This window comes from Chinchilla lanigera, unplaced genomic scaffold (assembly GCF_000276665.1).
Source record: "Chinchilla lanigera isolate Chin_1 unplaced genomic scaffold, ChiLan1.0 scaffold00062, whole genome shotgun sequence".
NCBI lineage: Eukaryota > Metazoa > Chordata > Mammalia > Rodentia > Chinchillidae > Chinchilla > Chinchilla lanigera.
Window position 1 is genome coordinate 12,558,201 of NW_004955463.1, and position 26,085 is coordinate 12,584,285.

A 26,085-nucleotide genomic window follows, 5' to 3' on the forward strand; every position below is an offset into this window, starting at 1 on the left:
ATTTTCCTGGGGCTTCTTTACCTCTTGATGGGCCTTTTTTGTAGCAAAAGAGTAAACTAGGCCCTTCACTGGGTTCCTACTTTTCACCTGCCACCTATGAGCACTGTGAGGCACTACATTGCTTCTACCATAGTAAACAACCGAGAAAATAAATTTCTCTCACGTTGCACATTCCCTCTGTTGGACCGAATGACCTGGGGAGAGGGCAGGAATGAAAGCGGAGAAGAGTTGAGACCTAATAAGAAGAGATGAGGAGACCAGACTCATGAGCACAGTGACAATCAGGCCATGATCACACCAGAGAAGATCCCTCCGCCGTCACTGCATTCTACAAGATGCCTTTCTCATTTCAAGGCAAGCAAAAGTATTTTTTTTTCCATTTCAAGGTACTCTTATTTTTCTAAAAAAAAAATAAGGAAAACAACTTGATGTTCTGATGTACCCAGAAATAATGAAGTGGTTACTGTAGTCTAATTAGCATACTCATCATCTCAGAGTTACGGGTGTGTGTGCAAATGTGCTTGTGCATATGTATGTCGGGGGGGGAGGGGCTCAAGCACCTGGAATCCACTCAGAAAATATTCCAAATATACTACATAACTAACTAGGCTGCATATTGTGCATTATATATTTAGATTAATTTTTCCTGTATATCTGCCACTTTGTTTAAAGGATATACAAAAACCTTGCAGTATTTCTCTTTCATTCCCCCAAGGTTACACTGCCCTCCGGATCCAGAACCCAAAGTCCCACACCAACTGGTTTGATGTCAATTCATCCAAAAAGTTGTCTTGAAGTTGTTTGACTGAACAAGCCAAATAAGGAGCCAGGTGGTCACAGCCTCAGAGGATGTGATTTCTCTGGGATCACAGAGAAAGTCAGTAATAATTGGATCTAGAATTCTCTTCTTCAGAACCTCCATGCTGTGGGTGCTACCCATCTCCAGCTGTTGATTAATGTGCAACTCATGAGTCAGCACAAGTGGTTGGCAGTTTGTGTTCTCTGTTTATCACCATGGCACTGAGATGCTGTACTCCAAGGAACTTTATATCCTGGAAGCGTTACCATGCCATCATGACATCATAGAATAGCCCCGTGATTCCGTCTCCTGATGTCTTAAGCTAAGTGCCAAAGTGAGAGAGGAAAGTGAGAGAGAATTGGGAGAAATGTCCTGCAGAATTGAAGTTCAAGCAGCATTTCTTCTCTCCTCCTTTGTGACCTTCTTCAGTGGACTTGTCGTCTTATCCATCTGCAGATTAACCTGGAGACTCATTAAAAGGAGGCAAAGCATCAAGGGAGCAGGAATTATCCTGGTTAGTTGTTTTAACTGGGACACTTCTGTGTGAAAAGCAGAGACAGTTCTGGCATATGCTTGCATTTAACAAACAATCTAGGCTTCCCCAGATTTTTCAGGCTTCGTCTGGTACCCTTGAAAGGGTGGAGCCCAGGAGCCCAGGCTGCCATTCTAAAGCTACCAGGTGTGAGGCCGGGATCCCCACCACTGGGGTATCAGTGTTTAGGGATTGTGATGAATGTCAGTCTAGAAACTGAGGTCCCTGTTCTGAAAGAAACGTTCATGACCGTGGTGACCAGTGTTTTTACTCTGAAAAAGACAGTTGTGTGAGATACTGTAAGCAGAGGGGAAGAAGGAAGAAATGTTAACTTCCTACACTAGCACAGCGTACCTACACCAGCCGCAAATGCTAAAACATTCCCGCCTCAGTTCTGCAAGGGTTAGTGATATTGAATAATAACTGTAATGACAAGAATAAATGATGGCTGGCCCAGGTGGGGCATTGCTTAAGAGTTGGAAATAAATGTCTCAAACACTAAGTAATGACTACTAGCAGAGATCAAAGACAAAGGGTTTTATCATCCTGTGTAAATGTTCACATTTTTGTTTTGTAACTTTGTGGGGGTTTTGTTGTTGTTAAATAGATGGTAATAATTTCCATAATAGAACATGTTTTACCTGGGCACCATCATTAATATGGAAAATTTTCTTAAACTATTTTTCTTAACATGAGTGACTTACATAAGTAACATAATTTCTTTTATTTTAAAGAGAATAATAAAAAAGGAACATAATTTATAACAACTTGATAAATTTTTTAAGGTTGTTGTTTAGAAGCAATTTAATTTTGGCTTTAAAAAGTACCCAATTTTGAAGCTCATGGAGTTTTTTGCTGAATTCACACTATTAATAATTATTTCTGCATTAAAGATTTAGCAGCAGCATACATTTTAGGAAAATATTTCAGAAACACTGACTGAAGGAGTATGGTAAATCTACCTCTGGGGTTTTCACCTTTTTATTTTCAAATGGAATTTATAGAAATTCTTCTGCTCCAAGAAATGTTTCTTCTTTCACTTTGTAGGCATTTTATTTGTTTTTTGTTTTTTGTTTTTTGTTTTTTTTTTTTTTTTGGTTTTTCTCCGTTACCGGGAACTGAACTCATGACCTTGCGCTTGCCAGGCAGGCACTTTTGCCGCTGAGCTAAATCCCCAGCCTCTGTAGGCATTTTATTTGGTTACAGAAATATGAGACTATGTTTGTCCATTCACATTTACTTTGAATGCAATTCATATCTACACTTCAGTATAGAGGTCCCTTCTAATTTCACGTACTAAGTAAATGTACAAAATGTTGAGATGGGATCAGAGCAATCAGCACACTGCACTGTTCTGCTCTTGGAATCCTGAGGAGTTTGATGAATGTTGAATGACTTCTCAATAATTAGCAATATTTAAATAAATTGAGAATGTGCTATTTCTCTCTAAGCCTTTGGAAAAGTTGGCCAAATCCAAAATTGTCATAAATCCAGATGCTGTGGAAAGACCTCTTGAAAATTATTTGGAGAGCTATAATTTCTCAATAAATGTGTATTTTAAGGAGTTCTACAACCACAAGTAAGATTTTCTTATTTCTTAGGGATATTTGTTTTTGAATTATAACATGAAATTCTAATTACAACATGAAATTCAAACAAGTGCCCCATATTCATATCATACCAAATATTTTGAAAAAAATTAATCCTTAGACCTCTCAGAAATATACGTGCTGAGTTATGTACATTTGAGGCAAAGTCATTAATCCGTATATGAACTCTTTTAGAGAGCCTTCTAAGAAGACTTTCTTTTCTACCACTCAGTAAATAATAGTATAAAAATGAAGTGAACTTTTCAGAAGACCAAATGAAGCTGACAAGGCAGTCCACCACACATACAACTTCAGCTACTCAGGAGTCAGAGGCAAGGGAATCCCCAGTGTGAGGCTAACCTGGGCAAGTTCATGAGACCCTGTATTTAAGTAAACAGTAAAAAAGGCTCAGGATTCAGTTAAGTGGCAAAGTGCCCCTGGATTAGATCTCCAGCACCATGAATGAAAGAGAGTGGGAGAAATGGACAGAAGGAGAAATGAAAGGGGGAAGGGAGGGAGGGAAGGGGTAGAGAGGGAAGAAAGGAGAGGGGGGTCTCCAAATGACTTGGTATGACAAGTTCTGAGTCAGCATCTGTCTCCCTGGTGGTTCAAGACTTTGTTAAGGCATATGGATGCTCTCTCAGGCTCCAGTTGCTCTATTCTTGGTCTCCTTCTCAATATAAAATTGATTCAATCACAACTACTTGACCTGCCACTAAGGATAATGAAATTTCAAATGTAATAGGTAAAGTCATTCTATACATATGAAGGAAGATTATGAATTCAGGAGACTGTGGTACCAGATAAGGAAGTAAAAGCAACATGAATCTGTTGAAACTTACCTTCCCACTTCCTTTTAAAACATCATACACTTGAGTAATCACCTAAAAATCCCTGTGTAAGCTTTTGTTCTTTGCCCATGTATCTTGCTGAAAAAGTGTGAAAAGACTCATTGCCATAGCAAAAGGGAGTACGCTACTCCCAATGCTACTTTGAAGGGTTCTGAGGATGAAGATAGGCAAGAAAACCATGGGTAAAAACTATAGAATTTAAAAGTTGTGCAGAAAATATATAAAACCAATAAAATCCATTCTATGAGGCATTAGGTAAGGACTTCCAGTGTTCTCTGGGTCAAGCAAAACAGAGTAGTTTCTGGCCTATACCATGACAAGCACTTTCCCTGAGCTGCAGCTCACTGTCAATTCCTTTCTCTCACTCATAGGAACTCTTCTCATCAGATGCCATTACCCGTAGCCCATTAAGAAAACTTCATTGGTATGGAGTATTTCGCAATCAAATAGAAATGTTGCTTTCTGCCCAAACCTTTGTGGGGCAAGTATTGGTAAGTGCACTCTTGTTGTTAGCTTGCTAAGGCACTCTAGCCATGAATTTGATCATGCCAGTGTACATACTTTCATAACCTAAGCGAGCATTGCAGTTTCCCTGGTAGCCACATCTACTTGTCCATCCCCACCTTCTCTGTCTGCTACTCTCAGGCGTTTTCTGTTTTTCTCTAGAATGAATACCATTAGTGGGCATTATATTTTTATATTTATTGTCAGTTTGTCTGTAAAAAGGATGGCCCCTTTTTTCAGGTAAATGTGAGCATTTTATTTTCTTGTTAAGTAGAAGGGTGTCTGGAACATAAATCATCAACAACTGCTTGATATTCAGTGAACTACTCTGATCTGAAGCACGCAGCTACTTTCTCCCTCTTTGATTTCAATAGACCTCTTTTCTTTCCTTCATCATACAAACTAAACTTTTCACCCATCCATGATATTTATCTCTTTACTCAGTAATTTAAACATATGAAAACTCAATTAAGGTGCCATGTCACTGGGGACTACAAGTCCCTCTTCCCATTTCTGTTGAACCCTTTGAACACTTGTTAAAATGCCCTGTGGGTGTGAATTTCTCTCCCAATACACTGTGAGCTCCTGGGGAGAACAAGCTACTACATCATGGGAGTATTGATCCTTTGTGGAGTAGTGGAGGCCCTATAAATGAACCCTGCACTGATACCATTTCACTAGTATAGCTTGACCTAAAACCACAAGAAATAGATCTCTAGGGTATGTTGCTATCTGATGGTGATATAGTAGTAGGTTTATGTAGACTCTGGATTATCCTTTGCACTTTAGAATTAGCAAAACCATGACTCTTTTTTAGGTAATACTGTTTAATTCAATTGCTATAGTTTGCTTGGAAATATATAAAGAAAGTTGCTTTCATAAAAGTTGCAGGGAATGTTAAATCATCGGAGAATGTGCACTTTCCTTTTCTATCTTTTAAAGTTTTTTGTCTCTTTTCCTTATATACCTGTGGATATATTTATAACAAAATATTTTGTGATCCTGTCTGAGTATATAAAAGATTTCTTGGTTAGGATGTCTTCAAATATTAAAATTGTATTTGGCCAAAGAAGGATAATATCAGGGATAACATTACCTGTCACGAGGAGAAGCAGAAGGAGCTCATAACATCCACCATAGAAGTATTACATGCGAAGAGTAGGGAAAATAGATAATTATTGATTATAATCCAGTAAAAGTTACCTTAATGATGGAAAAAATATTCTTTCAACCTGCAACAGCTAATGGTTATCTAGTTGGAACACCAGGAGCTAAAGGTAAAGGTCAAATTAGAATAGCTACTTTAATACTGCAAGACATTAACCATAATCCTTAGGGACCCCAAGCAAGTGATTCTGCAAGAATGAGAAGAGAATGACATTGCATATTCATTTCTTTCTATCCTTCTTTCTTTCCTTTACATAATAATTACTTTAATTCCCTCAAAAATATATATCATTTGCCAACTACATGCTAGGCATGTTCTCTATGCATCATGAAAGGTACAAGTAAAGCCCCTGTGTTCACACAACTTTAATTCTAGTGCTGGAAGAGATGATAAATATGTACCTAAGTAAATGAGAAAAATTTAGTCAAAGCTGTGAGGGTGCTGGGAATTATGTGTTGGCATGTTCTCATGGTTGAAGAGTTACATTGCACTGGATGCAATGATCAGAGAAGAAATCTCTGAAAAGATGAGATTTGAACTGAGACATGAAGAACCAAAGAGAGAAAGCAATTTAGGAATGGGGAGAACAGGGTTGCAGATACAGAGAATGGACTTGTGGAGACCAAGAGCTCGGGATACTACAAATGCCAAAAGAGAACTCATGTGCTGGACAGCATGGTGGCTAGGACAGAGTTCTGGGAAAAGACTGAAGGACATTGTGAGGTCTTGCACTTCACAGGAAGGTGCTAAAATACTCAAATAGAATCATTTTATTCTGCAAAGGGAAGCCACTAGGGATCTTAAAGCATGAATTGTCATGATACATTTATGTGTTTTTAAATTCAGAACATACTAAAATCTGAAAATTAAGGAATCATCAAAGATATAACAGGCAAGTTAGAATAGAAATCAATAGTACAATTCTAATATCACTAAAATCTTAATTTTAATATCATCAAAAAACATTAAATGTTGTCAAATGACCTGCATTGGTTTCCCAGTTTCCTAACAAAGTACAAAAAGCAAGTGACTTAAACAACAGAAATGTAACGTCTCACAGTTCTGCTTTATAGAAGTCCAAGGCCAAGGCATTGGCAGGGTTGGTTGCTTATGAGGGTGTTAGGAAGAATGTTCCATGCCTATGTCCTCGGTTTTATCATTTGCTTGAAATCTTGCCCAGTCCATGGCTTAAAACTGCATCGGCCAGGTCTCTGCCATTGTGTTCACATGATGTTTTCTGGATCATTTGGCTGTGTCTACATTTTTCTCCCTGTATGAAGTTACTCATCACAATGTGTAAGAGCCCACCCTTAGGATCAAACTTAACTTGCGTATGTTTGCAAAAATGTCACTTGCAAACAAGGGAACATTCTGAGGAACTAAGGGCTAGAAGTTCAGCATTATCTGCTTTGGGGGGACAGAATTCAACATGGAACCTTTGTAAAAATAAATGTAAAACAACACACCAACATAAGACATCATAAAAATCACTACTCTAAAATTATAACTCAAGATAATTAATAAAAACTACCAAAAATAAAAGGTTAATATAAAATAATATATAGTAGTGTTGGATAATTATCTCACCTCATACTGGAACAGAATAATACTAATTATTATTGTAACCATAAACAAGTCCAAAGTATCTCAGTTAACAGCAGAAGCAGATTGAAATGATCAAACTCCATATTCTGAAAGCATAAAACAATTTTACAAGTAACTATAATTTATTTGTAAACAGTTAGTATGTATAAAAAACAATTACAAAACTTACAGAGTACAAAGCAACAACGTTCACTGAACAGCATTCAATAAATGATGAAATAAGTACACCTAGAAAAAAACAGCCAACTCATGCAAATGTTCAAGTTTCTCCTCCTTAAATGACTCCTAAGAAACTGTAGAATATTTAGAGAATACAGATAGATAATGAAAGTAAAATTATCACAGAACTGCACCTTTGTAGTATATAAAAGATGATTTCATGCAAAAGATTTAGGAATTATCTTGATAAATAAAAATAGCTAAAGTCATCAACAAACTTAGAAAGATAAAGAAAACAGATGAAATCAATGTAGAAAAAGTTAAAATATAACTAGAAAATACTTTATTATAAAACATCTGATGATTTGAAGTAAACAGTGACATTGAGAAATCAATAACTAAACAAAGAAAAAATACAAGTATATGAAACAATACATTAAAATGAGAAAATTGGTACAGATAAAAAGGAAATTGGAAGACATGTATACAATTAAAGTTGAAAAGTGGGTTATTCCTTATAATAAATTATTGAAACTATCCATAAAAGAAAATTAGAGGAAATATATGGGAAAAAATAAGGCTTCCAAAGACTTATAATCATCATCATCACCCACTCTTCCTCTCCCTTCTATAAGATACACATATGTTTTCAAGGTCCATTCTACCAAACCTTCAAGTGAATATGTCTAATGCTAAACAATTTTATTACAACAAAATAAAAGAAAGAAAATGGATAATTTTCTTTTCAATGAATGTGCAATGTTAATATCAAAGCCACTAAAAGTAACAAATAAAAAAATAGACTAATGTCTTTTCTATTTTGGGAGATGAAACATGGACACAGCCCCAGGATAGTAAGAAAAGGAAGGAGGAGATAAAGAAAGAGATGAAAGTGAAAGAGGAGGTAAAAATAGGAGAAAATAAGAAAGAGAAGGATACACTTATCAGTCAATAAAGAGGATAATCTCTTTATTGCAGAGATTCTATGCATAGAATAGAATTTTTCTGAGAAGTGTGAGAAGTCATCTGTGACGTGTGTATTCATCTCAGCTGCCAATTTTTGGATTGGGTCTTTGAATTTGGGGGGGGCTGATATTTTTTAATTCTTTATATGTTCTAGATAGAAGCCCTTTGTCTGAGGAACAGCTTCTGCAGCTTCTATGGGTTTGAAGTCATGGTGTATCAAAAAGAATGATAGCATCCCAGCTCAAGGACAGCCTCCCAGGGAGTTGATTCTCTAGGATTTATTTCATTATGCTCACCCATTCAGGCACTCAGATGTCACTGCAACCATAGTTCAATTGGGCCTCACTATTTCTTCTACTGATAGCAGACCTTGTCATTGCCCAGATAATGATGGTTTCCTTGCATGCAGAATTTGAATGTTGTGGGGTCAGGGAGTCCTCCACTCAGATTTCAAAGGAAGGCCCACGGAGCCAAGGAAGGAGCCCTTTAGATAGCAGTGTATGAAGTTGTGACAAACTAGAGGAATGTGCAGTGGAAACCTTAACAATTTAGAAATGCCAAGAATATGTAACATCAGCTAAGGAAAACTGGCAGGTCTGTTCAAGAGAGGGAGGACTTGTAGGCTGCAACCAGGCCACCTAAGCCCTTTGGAGCTCACATTTTACCACCATGTGTCTCGTGTGCTGGAGATGGAGCTATCTGCTGGGTAGATGTTTGCCCTGCTGGGTTTCTGTTTTGCTTTGGTCCTATTCTTTTCCCTCCTCATATTCCTCCCTTTCAGATTCATAATATTTATCCTGTGGCATTCTATATTGTTTTTTGTTTGTTTGTTTTTTTATTTTAAAAATAAAAGGAGGAAAACATTAACAGACAGACAACCTTTTACAAAACAGCAAAAGAACAGTACAGAAAATACAGAGTTACAAATAAAGTGGTAGGAAATTAACAATGCTTGCAGTGTTACATATTGATATCTTCAAAGTGGTTTCTCGTGAAAACAAATAGAGACTTGCAATAATGATCAATCAAGGACTCATTAATAGTTTCTTTCATCAAATAAATAGAACACAGTAGATCAACTATGTCAACTATCCTGTATATACATACATACAAAATTTCTTTTTGTTGTTTAATTTCCATGCATTTATGGAGTTTTTGGAGTTCCTTTTGTCATTAATTTCCAAGTTCATTGCACTGCGGTCCGATAATATGCACGGGATAATTTCAACTCTTTTGCATTTCAGAAGGTATTCTCTATGGTCTAAGATGTGGTCCATTTCAGAAAAAGACCCATGTACAGCTAAGAGAAATGTGTATTCTGATGTTGTGGGGTGGAACACTCTGTAGACATCTACTAAGTCCATTTGTTCACAGCTTTGGTTGAGATCTGTTATTTCCTTGCTGATTTTTTTGTCCAGTTGACCTATCTCTTTGTGTCAATGGGGTGTTGAGATCCCCTGTTAACAATAGTGTTAGTAATTATATGGATTTTCATGATTGTTAAGATTTGTCTTATATAATTTGGAGCTCCGATATTCGGTACATACATGTTTATGATTGTTATCTCATCCTCTTGCAGTGTTCCCCTGACTAGTATGTAGTGACCTTCTTTATCTCTTTTGATTGTTGTAGGTTTAAAGTTTACATTGTCTGCAAACAGAATAGCTCTCCCTGCTCTTTTCTGGGTTCCTGTTGCATGGAGGATTGTTTTCCATCCTTTGACTTGTAGTCTATGGATTTCCTTTTGAGTAAAATGTGTGTTCTGCATACAGCATATCGTTAGATTTTGTTTTTTAATCCACTCTGCCAGTCTGTTTCTTTTGACTGGAGAATTGAGGACATTTACATTTATAGTTATAATGGATATGTACTGATTTATCATTGTCATGTTATTTACTTGTGTTGGCACCCTACTTTTTCTACCTGTTTACTTGCTTGCTCTTCTTGACATTTCATTTCTACTGTTGTTCTTGAAAATGCGATCAGAGTTTTCTCTGTCTAGAATATCTTTTAGTACTCTTTGTAATGCTGGCTTGGCACTCATGAAGTTCTTCAATTGTTGTTTGTCGTGAAAATATTTTTATTTCTCCATTGAATTTGAGGGATAGTTTGGCAGGGTACATCAGTCTTGGTTGAAGCTGTTCTGTCTCAGGACCTGTAATACTTCACTTCAAGCTCTTCTCGATTGGATGGTTTGTGCTAAGTCTGCCATGATTCTGATGGGCTTTCCTTTATAGGTAATCTGTTTCTTTTCTCTAGCAGCTTTTTATATTCTGTTCTTTTGCTGGAGATCTGGGAACTTGACTATTATATGTCTGGGTGTAGTTTTATTTTGGTTGTGGTTGTTTGGAGTTCTATATGCCTCATTTATTGTATTCTCTTTCAATACTTGGGAAATTTTCTGCTATTGTTTCTGCAAACATTCTCTTTATGTCAGTTATGTTGCCTCCTGCTGTTTCATTGACTCCTATAAGTCGTACATTATTCCTCTTTGCCTCATCTTGCAGCTGTTCAATTGACTTTTCCTGGATCCTTGTTGATTTTATGAGATCCTTTCTTTCACGGCTGCTAGCTTCCATGCTGTCTCCAAAGTCTGAGATTCTATCTTCAGCTTCATTCAAGCAGTTTTGGCAGCTTTCAATGGAAGCTTTGTTTTCCTGGTAGTCTCTTTGAATCTGGTTCATGCATTCTAAGTCCTTTCTATATTTTCCATTTAACGCTTCTGTCCATTACCTTTGTTCTTCTATTTTCTTAGATATTTCTTCTTCAGACTTTTTGAGCAGTTCTTTCATTATTATTGTCATTTCATTTTTTGCCTGAGAGATTATTTCTAATCTCATCTCTTCTATGGCCTTATGGAGTTATTTCTTTACTTCCATTGCAATCATTTCAGCTATTTCAGGCATCTGTTTACTAAGTTCTCCTATGTCGATGTCTCCTGGACTTGTTCTGAGTGGGGTGGAGTTTTGGGATTGTGTTTTAGTCCTTCATTTTGTCAAGTTTGCTACCCGATGCAGAAAGCTCAGTTTTCCTCTTCAGTAGCTGCACAGCAAAGGCCACTAGTGTCCCTAGTTTTCCTGTTGGTCAAGTTTGCCCCTGAGTGACCTCCAAGAAGTGCTACTTAGTCTTCGGTTTTCTGGCAGTTGTTGATTTGTATCTAGTTATCCCAGGTCTCAGATGCAGGCATTGGTGTCAGCTGATAGCAGACCATCTGATCCAGCATACCCTTGCAGTTCAGGGCATGTGCATGGGCCAGACTCGGGTTCCACTGGTGTGACAACCCCGGTCCAGTGGACCTATGTCCCCAGGCAGTTCAGGGTACAGGTAAAACCCAGACACAAGCTGCAGGATAGACAGTTTGTGAACCACCTGATTCTGTGTCTCCAGTCAGTTCAGGACATGTATAGGAACCAGATGCAGTCCAGACAGACAGCAATCACAGACTGCCCTTGCCTGCAAACCCCCAGGGGGTCCTGACACAAGTAAAGCATGGACTTGAACCACTGGACCAGCAGCTCTTGGAGCACTTGCTTACTCTGCACAGAGCACGCACAGGGAGGGCCCACCTGTGAACCCCAGTGAGAGCAGTCCCCAGGGCTTCTGAGTGAGGACCTCCTGTCTGCCATGGGTGCATGGAGGTCAGAGTCTCAGACTGTAATGGTGGCAGGGTCCTGGGTCACCCACTCTGCCCCCAGGAAGTAGATGGGTAATACCTGGCTCTCTCCATGAGTTTCAGCTGGGAACCGTGGCAGTGGGAGTAAAGCACAGACTCAAGCTACAGGACAAGCAGCCCTTGGAGCACTTGCTCACTTGGTGCAGGGTGTGTGCTGGGAGGACCCACACGTGCACCCCAGCTAGAGCAGTCCCTGGGGCTTCTGAGTGAGGACCTCCTCTCTGCCATGGGTGCACGGAGGGCAGAGACTCAGACAGTAATCTGTTTGTTTGTTTTTTAATGAGGGTTCATAGTTATGTTTGCCTTGTGCCACAGAAGAGACTTGAACTTCTGAAAAATGCTGGAATTTGGGAGAAGGAATTATTGTGTTTTTGGTTATAAATAGGATAGTTGTATTATGTTAGTGGAATTATATATTTGCCATTGTCTTTATTTAGACTTTGAGTATGGATTAAGAGATATGTTTGGGTGTGAAGTTGACAAGAGATGAATTGTAACTGTTAATTCTGATAGGTTAATTTCATGAAATTAAGAATTTTTTATCAAATTAACAGAGTGCTACCTTGGATGTATCTGGGTGTTTCATGGAGGTATTGCTTTGGGTACTATATATGGTCTCTTGTCATCCCTCTCTGGTGCTGTTTCACCTGCTCTCCACCCTGGCTGCCATGAACTGGGAAGCTTTGCCCCACCACACCATTATGTTTATGCCTTGGAGACATCTGACTGTTCATTGAATCCTCCTAAACCATGAGTTAAATTATTTTCTCTGTCTAAGTTCTGAGTGTCAGATATTGCATCCAGCAATGAGTAAGATGAGTAATATGATATTTTTATGTCCTTTACCAATGAAAGAAATTTTCTTCAGAATTCACTCCCCAAAATGGTCATATTTTTAAAGAACTGTTCTTTTGTGGGATTTTTTTTAGTTAGTTTTCATTTAAGGTTGTTCTTAATCATGTAAGTGGCTGTTTCTCTTTTGCTTTGTGTCAAGAAAATTTAGAGTCAAAATTATGGCTTTGTACTGAGAAGTGTAGGTACTTTTAGCATAATTGTAGCCAGTATTTTATGTCTCAATTTAATCTTTATATCTTCTCTGAATTCTATTTTTTGCAGGCAATCTGGGATATTTTGTCTTTGTATTTTGTCTTGAGTTTCTTTTGCAGGAGCATAATCTTTTCTGTGCATGTATAATCCTCTCAGTATATGAATAAACCCTCAGCAATATGAACATCTTCAATCATAAACTTTAGTATACAAATCAACAAATGAAGCATCAAAATTCATTTAGAAAAGAGAAAGATATTTTAAATATGATGTTGTAAATACAGAGTAAACAAAAGCTTACTTCTCTCTTTTTTGTTGTTTTTCTAATTTAATGTCACTTCTGAAAAGGGAAAATTTACTATAGTAGGTCAGTTTCTTACTGCATGTTTTGAATAGTTTATGTTAAAATAAAATAAACACTGCCCTCCACCTGAGATGAGTTGTACAGTAGCACCTCATTTGATGAACTTAATTCATTCCACAATTCTAGAAAAACGACCATTTTCATGTTCATGCAGGTAAGATGGTCAGAGTTGTGTTAGTCACCTAATGCAGAGCTCTGCAAAGAAAAACACAGTTTTGCCAAACACTTCTATTTGCAAACCAAAGTGTTTGCAAACAAAAGCTTTTGTAAACTGAAGTACCACTGCATCTTTACATGTTTTTTCTTTATGTTTTTGTACACTTCCCTTCATTATTCTGTATTTTTTATTTAATATACCATCAATGATCAAGAATTTGTTTTGCTATATAGCATGGGAATATACTTTAGTTTAGAGACTTTTATCACAGAAATAAAGAAAACCCTGCTAAGAAATATTCCACTACACTCAAAATGATTTCCTGTAAGCTAAATTTTTTAATGCACTGATCACTTATGGAAAAATACATTGTCTTATCTTTTTATGCACATGGCACAATATTCAAAAACACAAAGCTACATAGTGAAAACTAAACACTTTCCTTTCCCCAACTGCCTGAAGCAACTACTGATTAATTTATTCCTGTAAATCTGAATGTGCTCAATAACAGGGTCAGCTTTACTTTCCTCAAGTATTTATTTAGTGCAATTGAGATAACTCTTCTCCTCCCTTAAGTTATATCTATAAAAATATAAAGTTTATAATAATAAGTGATGTTTCTGTTTGTGGCAGTTCTTTATAGAAAGCCAATAGTGAAGTAAATGGATAATGCTACCAGTGGTGGTGAAATGAGTTACAAATTCAAGTCAGTCCGTCCATCCTGTGTCTTTCATAGTCATCCACCACACAAAAAAGGCTGAGGGCAATCAATAGAGTTCCAAAGCATCAGTGGGTGTGGGCATTGCTCCATCTTCTCTGGTACTATTTCTGAAAATCGATCTGCCTGAACACCCCTCACCACTATACAATAGCATTGCATAGTCCACTTTAGAAAAGAGAATGTTGCCATGACATCCTTTAAATGAATGAAAATTATAAAGTAGAGAAGAAAAATACTGTTGACAGATTTGAGTAAATAAATGAGTCAGTATATGGAGATGGGTTAATGCATTAAAATCTTTATGAGTTAATTGGTGTATATATATTATACATATATGCCTAGCCTATAATGAGCATATATAAGTATTTCTAATATTTTTGTGAACAGGATAGCTCAATATTTGTAGCTATAAATATAAAAACAACTAATATTTATGATGAACTCTGTCTCATTCTCGCAATAAGTAATATCTGTAAGTGAAGACATGAATTGAAAAAATCCATCTCATTGGATGGATTTCCCATAAATTATGTTTTGTCTGATAATTATCCATCTTTAATATATTTGTGATTTAATCAATTGCCTAAATAACAACTATAATGAAGATTCAATCCAGAGGAAGCATGAAATAATATTTAGAGACAGATGTCGGGAAATTTCAATTTTCTTTTTGTTTCTCGTACCTATTTAGAGATTCCAAAGCTGTCCCTTCATTTTTATATTTGATTACTATTTATGAGAGGTACAAGGAGTAATTACAAAATCAACATGACACTCTCTGTTAAAATCGGGAGACTCGTTAATCCAGGTTTTGCTGGCTTTCTTGGTGTTATTGTTATTAGCATCTTTCATTTTTAAAAGCTTATGTTTAGAGCGGAGTGTGATGGAACATGACTATAATCCCAGTACTACTGGAGACTGAGACTGAGGAGAATTGAAAGCTCCAGCTCACCCTGGACAATTTAGTGGCAATCCTGTGGCTGTCCAAAATAAAAAATTAAAGAATGGGCTGGGGGTGCAGCTCCATGCAAAGGCTTGGGTACAAATCTCAGTTCCACAAAATAATTTTGTGCTTAGACTATAAACAGTGTAGCTACCTTAGTTTTAGAGGAAAGTTTTAGTTTTCAAAGCCATAAGACCTTTTTCAAGGAGAAAAAGAAAAAAGAAAAGAAAAAATGCTACTTTGAGAGTCTCCTTCGTAGATTGTAGTACACTTTTGGCTGAACAGAATACCCCTCTCCCTCCCTCCCTCCCTAATTCATATTGTTTTTCCTCTCTTCTGATACTTCTAATCTACCATTTTCCTGCCTTTTGATCTATTTTATTTTTTCTGGAGATATTTCATGAGTCTCATGAAAAGTAGTTTTATTCATCAATTCCATATATCTCATACATATATGGCAGAATGTGTGTAAAACATACATAATTACTATCTTTCTTTTCCTTAATTTCAACATCCTGTCTTTTCTTATTTTTCCTTTCATTCTTTTCTTCTTTCTCACTCCTTGCAATTTCATATGCTGCATCACCAGTTCAGGGTGAAAATTTTCTAATACACCTTTTCTGTTACCAAAACAGCTTCCACAAGCTAAGAGAAGAGAAAGTCAAACAGACGCTGAGTTTCTTAGGAGAAATCTCTAAATGGACACACTTCCTCTCTTCAAGGAAATAAGTTAGTCAGAACTGGCTTGAACTCCAGGGAAGAAAGAAGAATGAACAGTAAGCATGCGGCTTAGTCCTGCTGTGCTACCGGCCTTTACAAGGGAACATCCTTGGGTCCAGCAGGGGCTCACAGTATTTCCTGAGACTGAAGGCCCTGGGCTCTTCCTGGCTTTGACCAGCTCATCCACCTTCTGTGCTGGTGCTTTCTCTTGATCCAGCTTCTTGCTACAGGAGGCTTCTAGCAGCTCAGGTGCCCCCTTCTCCCACTTAAGCATCCACCTGGTCTCTTCCTGCACATGCTCAGTAATGTTACAGTTCCAAGTCCGGGAGTGGCAGTGGAGGTGGGGCTCAGGGACTGGGAACAGTGGCCTCCTTGGGATAGGCCAGTGCTGATACTGGGGGGCGTTTCCACAGAGGAGGAGGTGTGGGCCCTGCACTTTGCCTGTTGTCCCACAGCAGAGGTGCCACGGGGTTGCTACGCTGCTGCTTTGCCATCTGAGCCTGGAAAGACCGGAGCTAGTACAGTTGTCCCGCCCTCACCTGGCTTGGCTGGAAAATGCAGGCCAGCGTAGCTCACATCAACTAGATCACACAACTATGCAGGCTTCTCCCTGGCAACAACACCCAAAAGGCCTAATTGTTATACTCCAGTTTCTTGAGTTGTATTTGATTTGTAAGAATTTTTCCTCTAAGCGTTTCTTTGAGTATATCTTACTTTGACAAGTAACACTCTTATTTTTGTTAATACCTAATTTTTGCTCTGCTTAAATTTTAATTTTGATTTCTTGTCTGATTCATGATCTAGTTAGACGAAGGAGATACGCTTTTATTTTCCTGAAGGAAGACTTACTTTGGAGACAAGGGGGCAATCTTTTCTACTTCAGTTGGAATTTATAGTGCAAGGATGACACTGCTTTTATGATTTCTACTTTGTGGAATTTATGAGAAATTCATTGTTGCCTAGTACAAGATCAATTTTTACTACTATTTAATGGGCTTTTGAAAAAGTAGTTATTTGTCTGTTTGATATACAATATAAGCAATACTAATTATTTTTATGTGTTTTCCATATCCTTCATCATTTGCTGAATGACTGAGAGGAGCATGTCAAAAATCTCCATTTATGATATTTTAGCTTTAATTGGATGTCTTGCATTTCCAACAGATTTTGGACACTATAGTCTACTACCAGTTGCTGCACAAAGTTACTTAGCATACCTTCTGGCTTGCTACTGCCTTTTACCAATAGGAAATGTCAAATGTCTATTTTTGTTGCATTTAAAGTTGCCCTTGTTTTTTTCTAGAATACTTTAGAACACAATATTGTCCTGTAAGAGTGATTTTCCTGTTTTCGTTGTATGCATACTTGATTGGGATGTCTTTGGCCAGCTCTCTTTCCATCGTTTTTTATTGCCTCTTAAGTGTATCCCTTGTAAATGTCATGTAGCTGAATATTTGTTATTTTATTGATTGAAGAACGCATTTGCTTCTTAATTTACCAGGGGAATTTAATCATTATGCATTATTAAGATCTGTTTTATTGGTCTTTTGAATATTTAGAAATTGAATTTGCTGGCTAATAAAATATGTAAATATGTAAATATCAGTAATTTAAATAAACAGCTATGAGATCTGTTAGCAAAGGAAGGGAGCACGGATATCAAATACATAGCCAACAGCCCTGCTGTCGTCTTCATTTCTCATCCTCCTGAGAGGCTGAGAAATTGAGCATTTTGAGAAACATGAGCTTACATATTAGTGTCTCCATTTACTAGTATATAATTCTGGGCAAGATAAGTTTTCTAAGCTGGATTTCATTTATACAACATGAATAGTAAGGAGATTACAATGGCCTCATTAGAGTATAAAGAGAATTGTAAAGTATATATAAAACACTCAGGACATACCAAGTACTGAAAATTGGCTGAAATTTATATTTTTAGTTTACAGTTTTTAAATTAGTCTTTTTGTATATTTTAAAGGGGATAATTCTATTTTAATAGACTATTATAAAAGTCAGGTAAATAAAATTCATTCTGTCTCTGTATTTCTGTGTGGCTCTGTATATTTTCTACTTATATTCTCTTGAATGATATCTTGAATATGATTTCCCTCCCTATCATCCCTCTTCCTTCCAGAAATGGTTGAACTAATTTGAACATTAGTTCTCAAATGCCACTGGGTGAGGGATGAGTATATGTGTTGGGTGGCAGGGTTGGAGCTTGGGGAGGGTGGGAATAGCAGATGTATAACATTTGCAAAGATTCCTTCTTAATACTTATAAATTTAAAAAGTTCTATTAATCCCCAATTTTACCAGTTTCATTATACAACTTTTTTTTTCTTACATCTTTTGTGTTTCTGAATTTTTCTTTTGTTTTTCTTTTTCTTGAGAATTTGCCATAATCATTTACCAAGGGTTATGTGGACAGTATACTGTCTTAATCCTTCAATGTCCAAAACGTTTTCTGCTTACTTTTACAAGTGAACAATGATTTGTTTGGGGTTAGAACTCTTGGTTTGCCATTCTTTGTCCTATAGTCTTTATAAATGTTATTTCAGTGTAACTAGCACTGAAGGCCACACACTAGGTCCTGAACTATTTTCTATGCTCCAGTCCACCCTCTCTTCTTTGCTTTGTGATATTGGGTAGGACTAATATGTGTTTTGTTTTGGTTTTTCTTTGGTTTTTAAAAAGAAATTTATTATAAATACCAGCTACACAAATAAATGGATTTCAGTTTGGGAGATCCACATATGCATATGAACTATTTTTATCATTTTTGCCCCTCCACTAGCTCTCTACTCTTTACTCCTCCCTCCTATTGTTTCCTTTCCCTGACCTACCAGTCTCCCAAATGTCTGTCTTTTATCAACTGTCAGCTGGCTCATCGTTAGACTTTGTCAACAGGTGGTAGGTATACCAGCCGACCGGAAGCCCAGGAGAAGGAAGGAGTTGGTCTTTTTGAGTTTGGAAGCTATTCTTCCCAGATTACCTTACTGAGTTTAGTATAATAGTAGTAATCAACTCTATTTCTGGCTCTTGTTTTATTTATTTTTTACCAACAGTGCCAGAAACAGAGTCATAACATCTCCTTGCAGGTCCATTACTCCTCCCCCTAGCCTGAATCCCAAGACCAAAAGCCACCTTGTACTAACTTTCCGTATTTCATTTTGGTTGATTTCCTACTTGCTAGGTAAAACTTTTTATAGTTTCTACTATTGTATTGTCCTCTTTCTAATCCTATAAAGACATTTAGAAATAAACTGTCTTAAAATGATTGATGCTATTTCTGCTTTCCTTACTGGATCTTGAATGATATTAATTACAGCAGAGAATCATGAAATCACTCTTATTCCATTTCAGTTATTGATGACCTGTTGTCATGTACTTTCTAATATAGAAGAATACCCTATAAGGAATCTTTCCAAATCTGAAAAGTCACTATAATGTGTCTATATGTGTGTCTTCTTTCCCTGCTTGACAAAGTTTGTTGGGCCTCTTCAACAGCTAAGATCAGTCTTCGAAATTCTGAGATGTATTTTTTCCATTTTTTAAGGTTTTTTTAAAAATATTTGTTTTATTTTTCCAGAATGCCAGTTATAATTGTATCTCTTGCATCTATCTTCCTATGCCCTTGTTAATCATAATTTCCATTTCTGTTGTTGCCTGTTGGTATTGGAGGATTACTTTATTTGTTCCATTTTGCTTTCATCAACATCCTCCTGCTATTCAGCACCCCAATGAGAGTTTAATGTTGTCAGTTCCATTCTCTCCTGACAGGCGGTGTTCTAGCAAATGTTACTGGAGACACTAATTGTAATTTTAAAGCTATTTGGCCTGTATTTTGTGTTCTTTTTCTGGCAAGTCATTTCATGTATTTTCTCTGCATGTGCTTTCTGTTGTCTTGACCTTCCCTTGAACTGAAATTTGTATGGCCTGCTGATATTCACAAACGAAAGTTTAGAATATTCAGTGTCTCTCTTCAACTGCATTTGCCATTGTTGTCCAAAGACACCTACTACTAACTATCCACTAGCTAACTAAATGGGATTTTTAAAAATAGAATTTTTAAATCACAGTATAGATGTCAAAGTCCCAATCTCCTGTGTGTTTCCCCACAAGGACAAATGTGGGGTAAGACTGGGATCAGCAACTCCAAATGAGGCTCTTTAGACCAGGCCTCAAAATCTGTATACTGTGTTTCTCTGGGGTGTTCCTAAAAAGGGTTGCTACCATCCAAGACTTTGTCCTCCCTGACCCCTGGTCTGAGGGTTTTCCTCAAGCTCACTCTGCCTGTGGTCCCATTTCCAATCCACAGTGTTCCATGCCTAAGAAGCAGGGCTCTCTACTCACCCACGTAGCTAGAGCTTTCAGATTTTGCACCTCTAACTCAGGAGACCTTTCTAGATCCTCTCAGAATCACCTCCCATTTCTGCAGATTCACTGAATAGTGTCCACACACTGATAGTGGACAGGGCCTTCTTGTGATTTGGTGCATTGTACTGTCTGTTATGTATTATTCCTTAGTAACTTTCTTTGGGTTTGTATCATGAGGCTGAGAGCCAGTAAAGCTAATTTCTTCTGCATTTTCTTATTTACTTTTTTTATCATGTTTGTGGTTTGGTGAGTTGTAAACATATGGGCCTGCCACCATCTTTACAGAACCGTGTTATTGTATGATTTCATACTTGAATCTTTTAAGGGATTTAGTAAGAAAGGAAAAATTATACTGCTATATAAAAATAAGAAAAAAAAACCTCAAAGAGGTAGAGAAAACACTCCTAAAATTCATCTGGAAGAGATCTAGAATAGCAAAGGCAATCCTGGGCAACAAAGATAAGTCAGGAGGCATCACAAACCCTGACTTAAAATTATACTACAAAGGTACTGTGATAAAATCAGCATGGTACTGGCAAAAAAAATAGACCTAAAGACCAGTTGAACAGATTAAAAGATGCAGGCACAACTACAAACACACTCAGCAACCTTATTTTTCCCAAAGGGGCCAAACATGTCCATATTAACCTCTTCAATAAATGATCCTGGAAAAACTGGCTCTCCACATGCTGAAGACTAAAGCTAGAGCCATGTCTATCACCATGCACTAAACAAATTAAACTGGCTCAAAGATTTAAGTATTAAAGCAGAAACACTAAATCTACTGGAAGAGAAAATAAGTCAAAATCTTGAAGACATAGGGGTAGGCATAGTCTTCATGAACAAAACCCAAACTGCTCAGAAAACACTTCAAAGAATCAGCAACTGGGATCTCATCCTATTAAAAAGCTTTTGTACTTCAAAAGAAATCACCAATAGAGTGAAAAGACAAACCACAGAGTGGGAAAACATTTTAGCTACCTGTCCCTCAGACAAAGGACTTATATCTAGAACATATAAAAAATTGAAAAAACTCAGACCCCTCAAATTCAAAGACCCAATCCAAAAATGGGCATCTGAGATGAATACACACTTCTCAGATGAAGAAATACATATAGCAAATAAATGCATGAAAAAACGTTCAACATCATTGGTTGTTTGAGAAATGCAAATTAAAACAACACTGAGATTCCATCTCACCCCAGTAACAATGGTTACCATCAAGAAATCAACCAAAAACAAGTACTGGAGGAGCTGTGGGGAGGAGGAACGCTTTTCCACTGTTGGTGGCAATGTAGAATGGTGCAATGTAGTTGGAAATGTAGTTTGGAAATCAGTCTGGAGATTCCTCAAAACATTAAGATTTATGGTTCCGTTTAACCTACCTTTCCCCTTCTGGGTATTGTCCCAAAATAATTAAAAGCAACATACTACAGCAATATATGTGCATGCATGTTTATAGCCTCACAATTTGTCATTGCAAAATTTTGGAAACAATGCAAACGCCCATCAACTGAGGAGCTGATAAGAAAAATGTTGGATTTTTATACAATGGAATATTACTCAGCTATAAAGAGCGATAAACTCAAGGTTTTTAGAGGTAAATGGATGCAACTAGAGGCCATACTCATAAGGGAAATAAACCAGATCCACATGTATAAACACCATATTGTCTCCCAAGTGTAAGAACCTGAAAGGGTAAATAAAACTGAAATGTACAATAGATATTGTGAAAAGGAAAGAAACTGCTTAATAAGAAAGAACAATTGGGATGAGGGAAAGAAGAAAAGAAAGAAAGAAGGAAAGAAAAAAAGAATATACATATATAAGATAGCTAAGATATTTGTACTACTAATTTTTATTGGTTTATTGAAAAGAACAGTTAATATTTCATTGTTTGATCAGTCTTGCATACCTATATCTGGTAATCTAAGCAACTACTTTGAAGATAACAATTTGTAATACAACAACTATTGCTGACTTCCTATCACCTTGTTTTGAAATTCTTTATCATTTTTATAATTTCTGTGTTGTTTTGTTTTTGTCTCTGAATTTGTTCTTTTCTCTCTAAAAAAAAAAGTTTTCACAAAAAACATTAATAATTATCAATATGTAGATGTTAACTATATGTGGACATATCTCTATTCCAACTAACTTTTCTGAACATCAGGTTACAGTTCTAACTGAATATCTATACAACAAACTCAAACTTCGTAGTAGCTCAAACACACTACTTAGTTAAATGCTAAAATGGAACTTATGGTAAGAATTCAGATTCCAAGAAAACAGATGCAGGCACCTATTTTGTTTTGAATGAGCTGCGACATTGTAACCTACAAACAAGTTGGGGAAAAAAAAGAATGGATGCTTTTAGAATCTTCCCCAACCAAGTGTAAATTAGAGTGGGCTGGAATTGGAGGAGGACTTCTGAGCAAGGTATACTGTGGCAGAGGTGTGGGAGGGTCTGAGACAATCTGTCTTTGAGGTGTTTGTTGAGGCAAAGAATGCTTGGGTCTTTCCATGGCCTCTTTATGGGTCACAGGAGAGAGCCTGATGTTACCTCCTTCAGAAGGTATCTGGGTGGATAAAGCATCCAGAAGAGAATGGTGGTAAGAGGAGTACTGAGAAAAGTTGTGGGCACCAGTGAAGGAAAACCCAATGTGTGTCACCCAAATCAAGAAAAATAAATATGAGACTATAAACTATTAAACATTAGCAAGACTACAACTGCTCTGCCCCCTTAGCTTGCATTTCTGATCTCCTTGACTTTCACTCCACTTCAGTTTCTTAGCATTTATTTTCTAATATGCCATATATTAGCATATTAATTATCTGTATCATGAAGGCTGTGAGCTCCATGAGAACAAGAATCATGTACCCCTGTTGTACACTGGTGAGCAGAATTCTACCTGGGCCATGAGAGGAGCAAAGAAATATTCATTGGACTTGAATAGTTGCATTGATGCCCACAGAGACCAGTGAGACCACCCATGAAAGTAAATATCAGACATATTTCCTGCTACCACCTCCCCTTTCTTCATTCCCCACACTGGCCTACAGTTCTGGAGAGGAGAGAAGCAAGCTAAGCAATGGGAGCTATGAATAAAAACCCAAAAAGGGTTATTAGAGAAAAATCTGACACCTCCCCTAATACAAACAGCCTGCTCCAGGAACATCTGAGCTGGCAGTGGAACTTGAGTTACAGATAAGATTCATAGTGTTTTCATTAGAATTACACTGGACTGGACAGGTTAAAAACCTGGAAGGTTTGGAAATTAGAAATAAATGAAGGGATGTTTGATTTCCTACAGTTGACTTGGAAAATATCACGGAAGCTGCCAAAGATTTCATCCAAACACACTGAAGACATTCAGTGGGCAGTTTCCCAGTTATACTGCACAGCTCATTTCTCAGACAAGACACCAGCATGTTAGAAACACTCACGCTCATTCCCTTCTCGTTTGTAACACTTTCCCCACTGCGAAGTTCTGATTACGTATGAAGGTTGACATGCTTGTGACTGCCTTCTAAGAAGGCAGTTCGAGTCCAAGGTTTTCTTCCAGTAGCCCTCCTTTTCTAGCATGTAATAAAATATACAGCATATGCTAATCACATAATAAATGTTCTGCAAGCCCTAGAAGTAGTGGGTATGAGAAATGATTTATTCTGAAGTACATGAAATTGAAAAGTAAGTAAGGAAAGTGGATACATGTTCATTGAGGGAAGGTCCAATCAATTTTTCTTGAATGGAGGAAGGAATCCTAGCATAAATTAATGTGTGAATAAGCGGCTATGCATACATGAGCAAAGTAAAAAGCGAAAATACATATCTTCTTCTTGCCTCCCTTCTTGCAGAAATAAACATCATGATAAAATTTATTTCAATTTATTTTAAATAGAGATAAAACTTAATTTTGTTGGTTTATTTCTTTTCCATGACAATAAAATGGCTTTGCATATTCATGCCTGTTTTTGTTTGTTTTCAGGTGATCCTTGTCTTTGTACTAAGCATTGGGTCTCTTATAATCTATTTCATCAATTCTATTGAGTGAGTAAATTCCTTAATCATTTGTGTTGGCTATATCAGTAATTTGCCCAGCTACTTTGAGATTTTCTCCTCAGGATATTGTTTAATGTACCTGCACACAACACGCATGCACACACACAGGCTTATGAAAATGTAGGTGTTTAGTTGCCTCGGCAGACACTGAAGAAATGGATGTTTCCTCTGAACCTTGGCATCCTGCATCGCTGGAGTCAGGTGGGGTACACAGGTTCACTTCAGAAGTTCTGGGACTCCACCTTCGACACTCAGCTCCACATAGGCCACTTTAGAAGGCTTTCAGGTTCCTCTCACATTGAAGAAGTTCTGCATTCATATCAAACTTTCTCATAAACCTCTGAGAACTTTGGATGGATCTGAGAACACAAAAAGCCAAACCTCACCTGCAGTAAGGGAGCAGGGTGCTGTCTGCTTTGCTCCAAACGTGCTCCCTTCTTCCAGATCAGTGTTACAGTGGGTCTTTGGACTTAAGGTTGATCTAATGTGAACTCCATGGCAACTCTCTGGGAATTCAACTGAATTTCCAGATAAGGTACATTTAGGATTTATAGTGCCTCAAACACCAGGCAATTAAACTAGGTGCAGTGGCACACTCTTGTAATCCCAGCTACTGGGCAGGCTGAGGCAGGAGGATCACAAGTTCGAAGCCAGCCTTGTCAATTTAGAGACTTTGTAACACACAAAAAAGTGATGTGTAGGGGAGGGTGCTGACACTGTAGCTCAGGTAACTTTGTATATCCTAACGAAACTGGCAGTCTTGCTTTGTAAACTCCAACCAGATCTTCTAGGAATTTTTTTTTTTTAATTTGGCCCAATCAAACCATCTGACCTAGAACAAAATTATACAGAAGCTTAAATATTGTCTGGATAGATGAACTTGCAAACCAAGGAGAGCTATGTAATCGCTACAGCTCCAAATATCCATTGAAAAAAATTGAAATGGATCCAATAAACCCTGTGACAGTGATTATGGGGAATTTTCTGTTATTTTTAAGCTCCGTGGTGGTCCAAAGGTTTTGTTTATGCAGAGCTATACTCCCGAGAGAAAGGTAATTTCCTTCACTGCTCAATTTAAGCATCTGAATTGACCATTCACAGTGAATAAGTAGAAAATTGCCTACCTTCTGCCTATATTTGTCCTTTATAGACATGGCATTTAAATGTTCACCTTCACACACTGTACTTATTTCTTTTCCAGCCCTGTTGGAAGCTGTTCTTCATATGGAGACAAAACCATCCCCATTGATTTGTCTTTCAACGCTTTCTTTAGTTTCTATTTTGGGTTGAGAGTAAGTACTGATGGGAAGTGGGAGGAAACATGCTGGCACAACTGGAGCAACATAAAGAGACCAGAGTGTGCCTCAGTTTAACAATATACCTAATTCTCAGGCTTCCAAGGTAGAGGGTCTGTGCTGTTACCAAAACTGTCTCTTGTCTCTCTGTCTATCTCTGTTTCTCTGTCTGTCTCTTTCTCTGTCTCTGCCTCTGTTTCTCTGTCTCTCTCTGTCTGTCTCTGTCTCTCTCTGTCTGTCTCTGTCTCTCTCTCTCTCTCTGTCTCTCTCTCTCTCTCTCTCTCTCTCTCTGTCTGTCTGTCTGTCTCTCTGTCTCTCTCTTCCCTGCACTGGAGGCTATGAATCAAGGTCAACACAAATGAAATTTATCTTTTAAAAACTACTCTGTCACAATATCTTCCTTATTGGCTTACAAGGACTGCAAATCTCACTTTACCAATAATCACAAGGTGGTGGAACTGGAACAAAAAGGCTCTGAAGCTGTCACTGGTTCTACTAATGGTGTATGTAGCATCTACCTGTATGAAATATGTTTGTATCTTTGTTTAATTTT

General features: G+C 37.4%; 1 protein-coding gene across 1 annotated transcript in view; it reads left to right on the top strand.

Annotated features, from left to right (window-relative positions):
* The first annotated feature begins 667 nt into the window (after nucleotides 1-667).
* LOC102010135 (potassium channel subfamily U member 1) overlaps nucleotides 668-26,085 on the top strand; it is a 133,212-nt gene continuing 107,794 nt past the window's right edge. Inside the window, exons 1-4 of the mRNA XM_005398473.2 lie at nucleotides 668-1,313; nucleotides 4,143-4,262; nucleotides 24,164-24,225; nucleotides 25,439-25,529. Coding sequence (XP_005398530.1) covers nucleotides 1,167-1,313; nucleotides 4,143-4,262; nucleotides 24,164-24,225; nucleotides 25,439-25,529 — 420 coding nt within the window. The 5' untranslated portion in view covers nucleotides 668-1,166. The remainder of the gene's footprint in view (nucleotides 1,314-4,142; nucleotides 4,263-24,163; nucleotides 24,226-25,438; nucleotides 25,530-26,085) is intronic.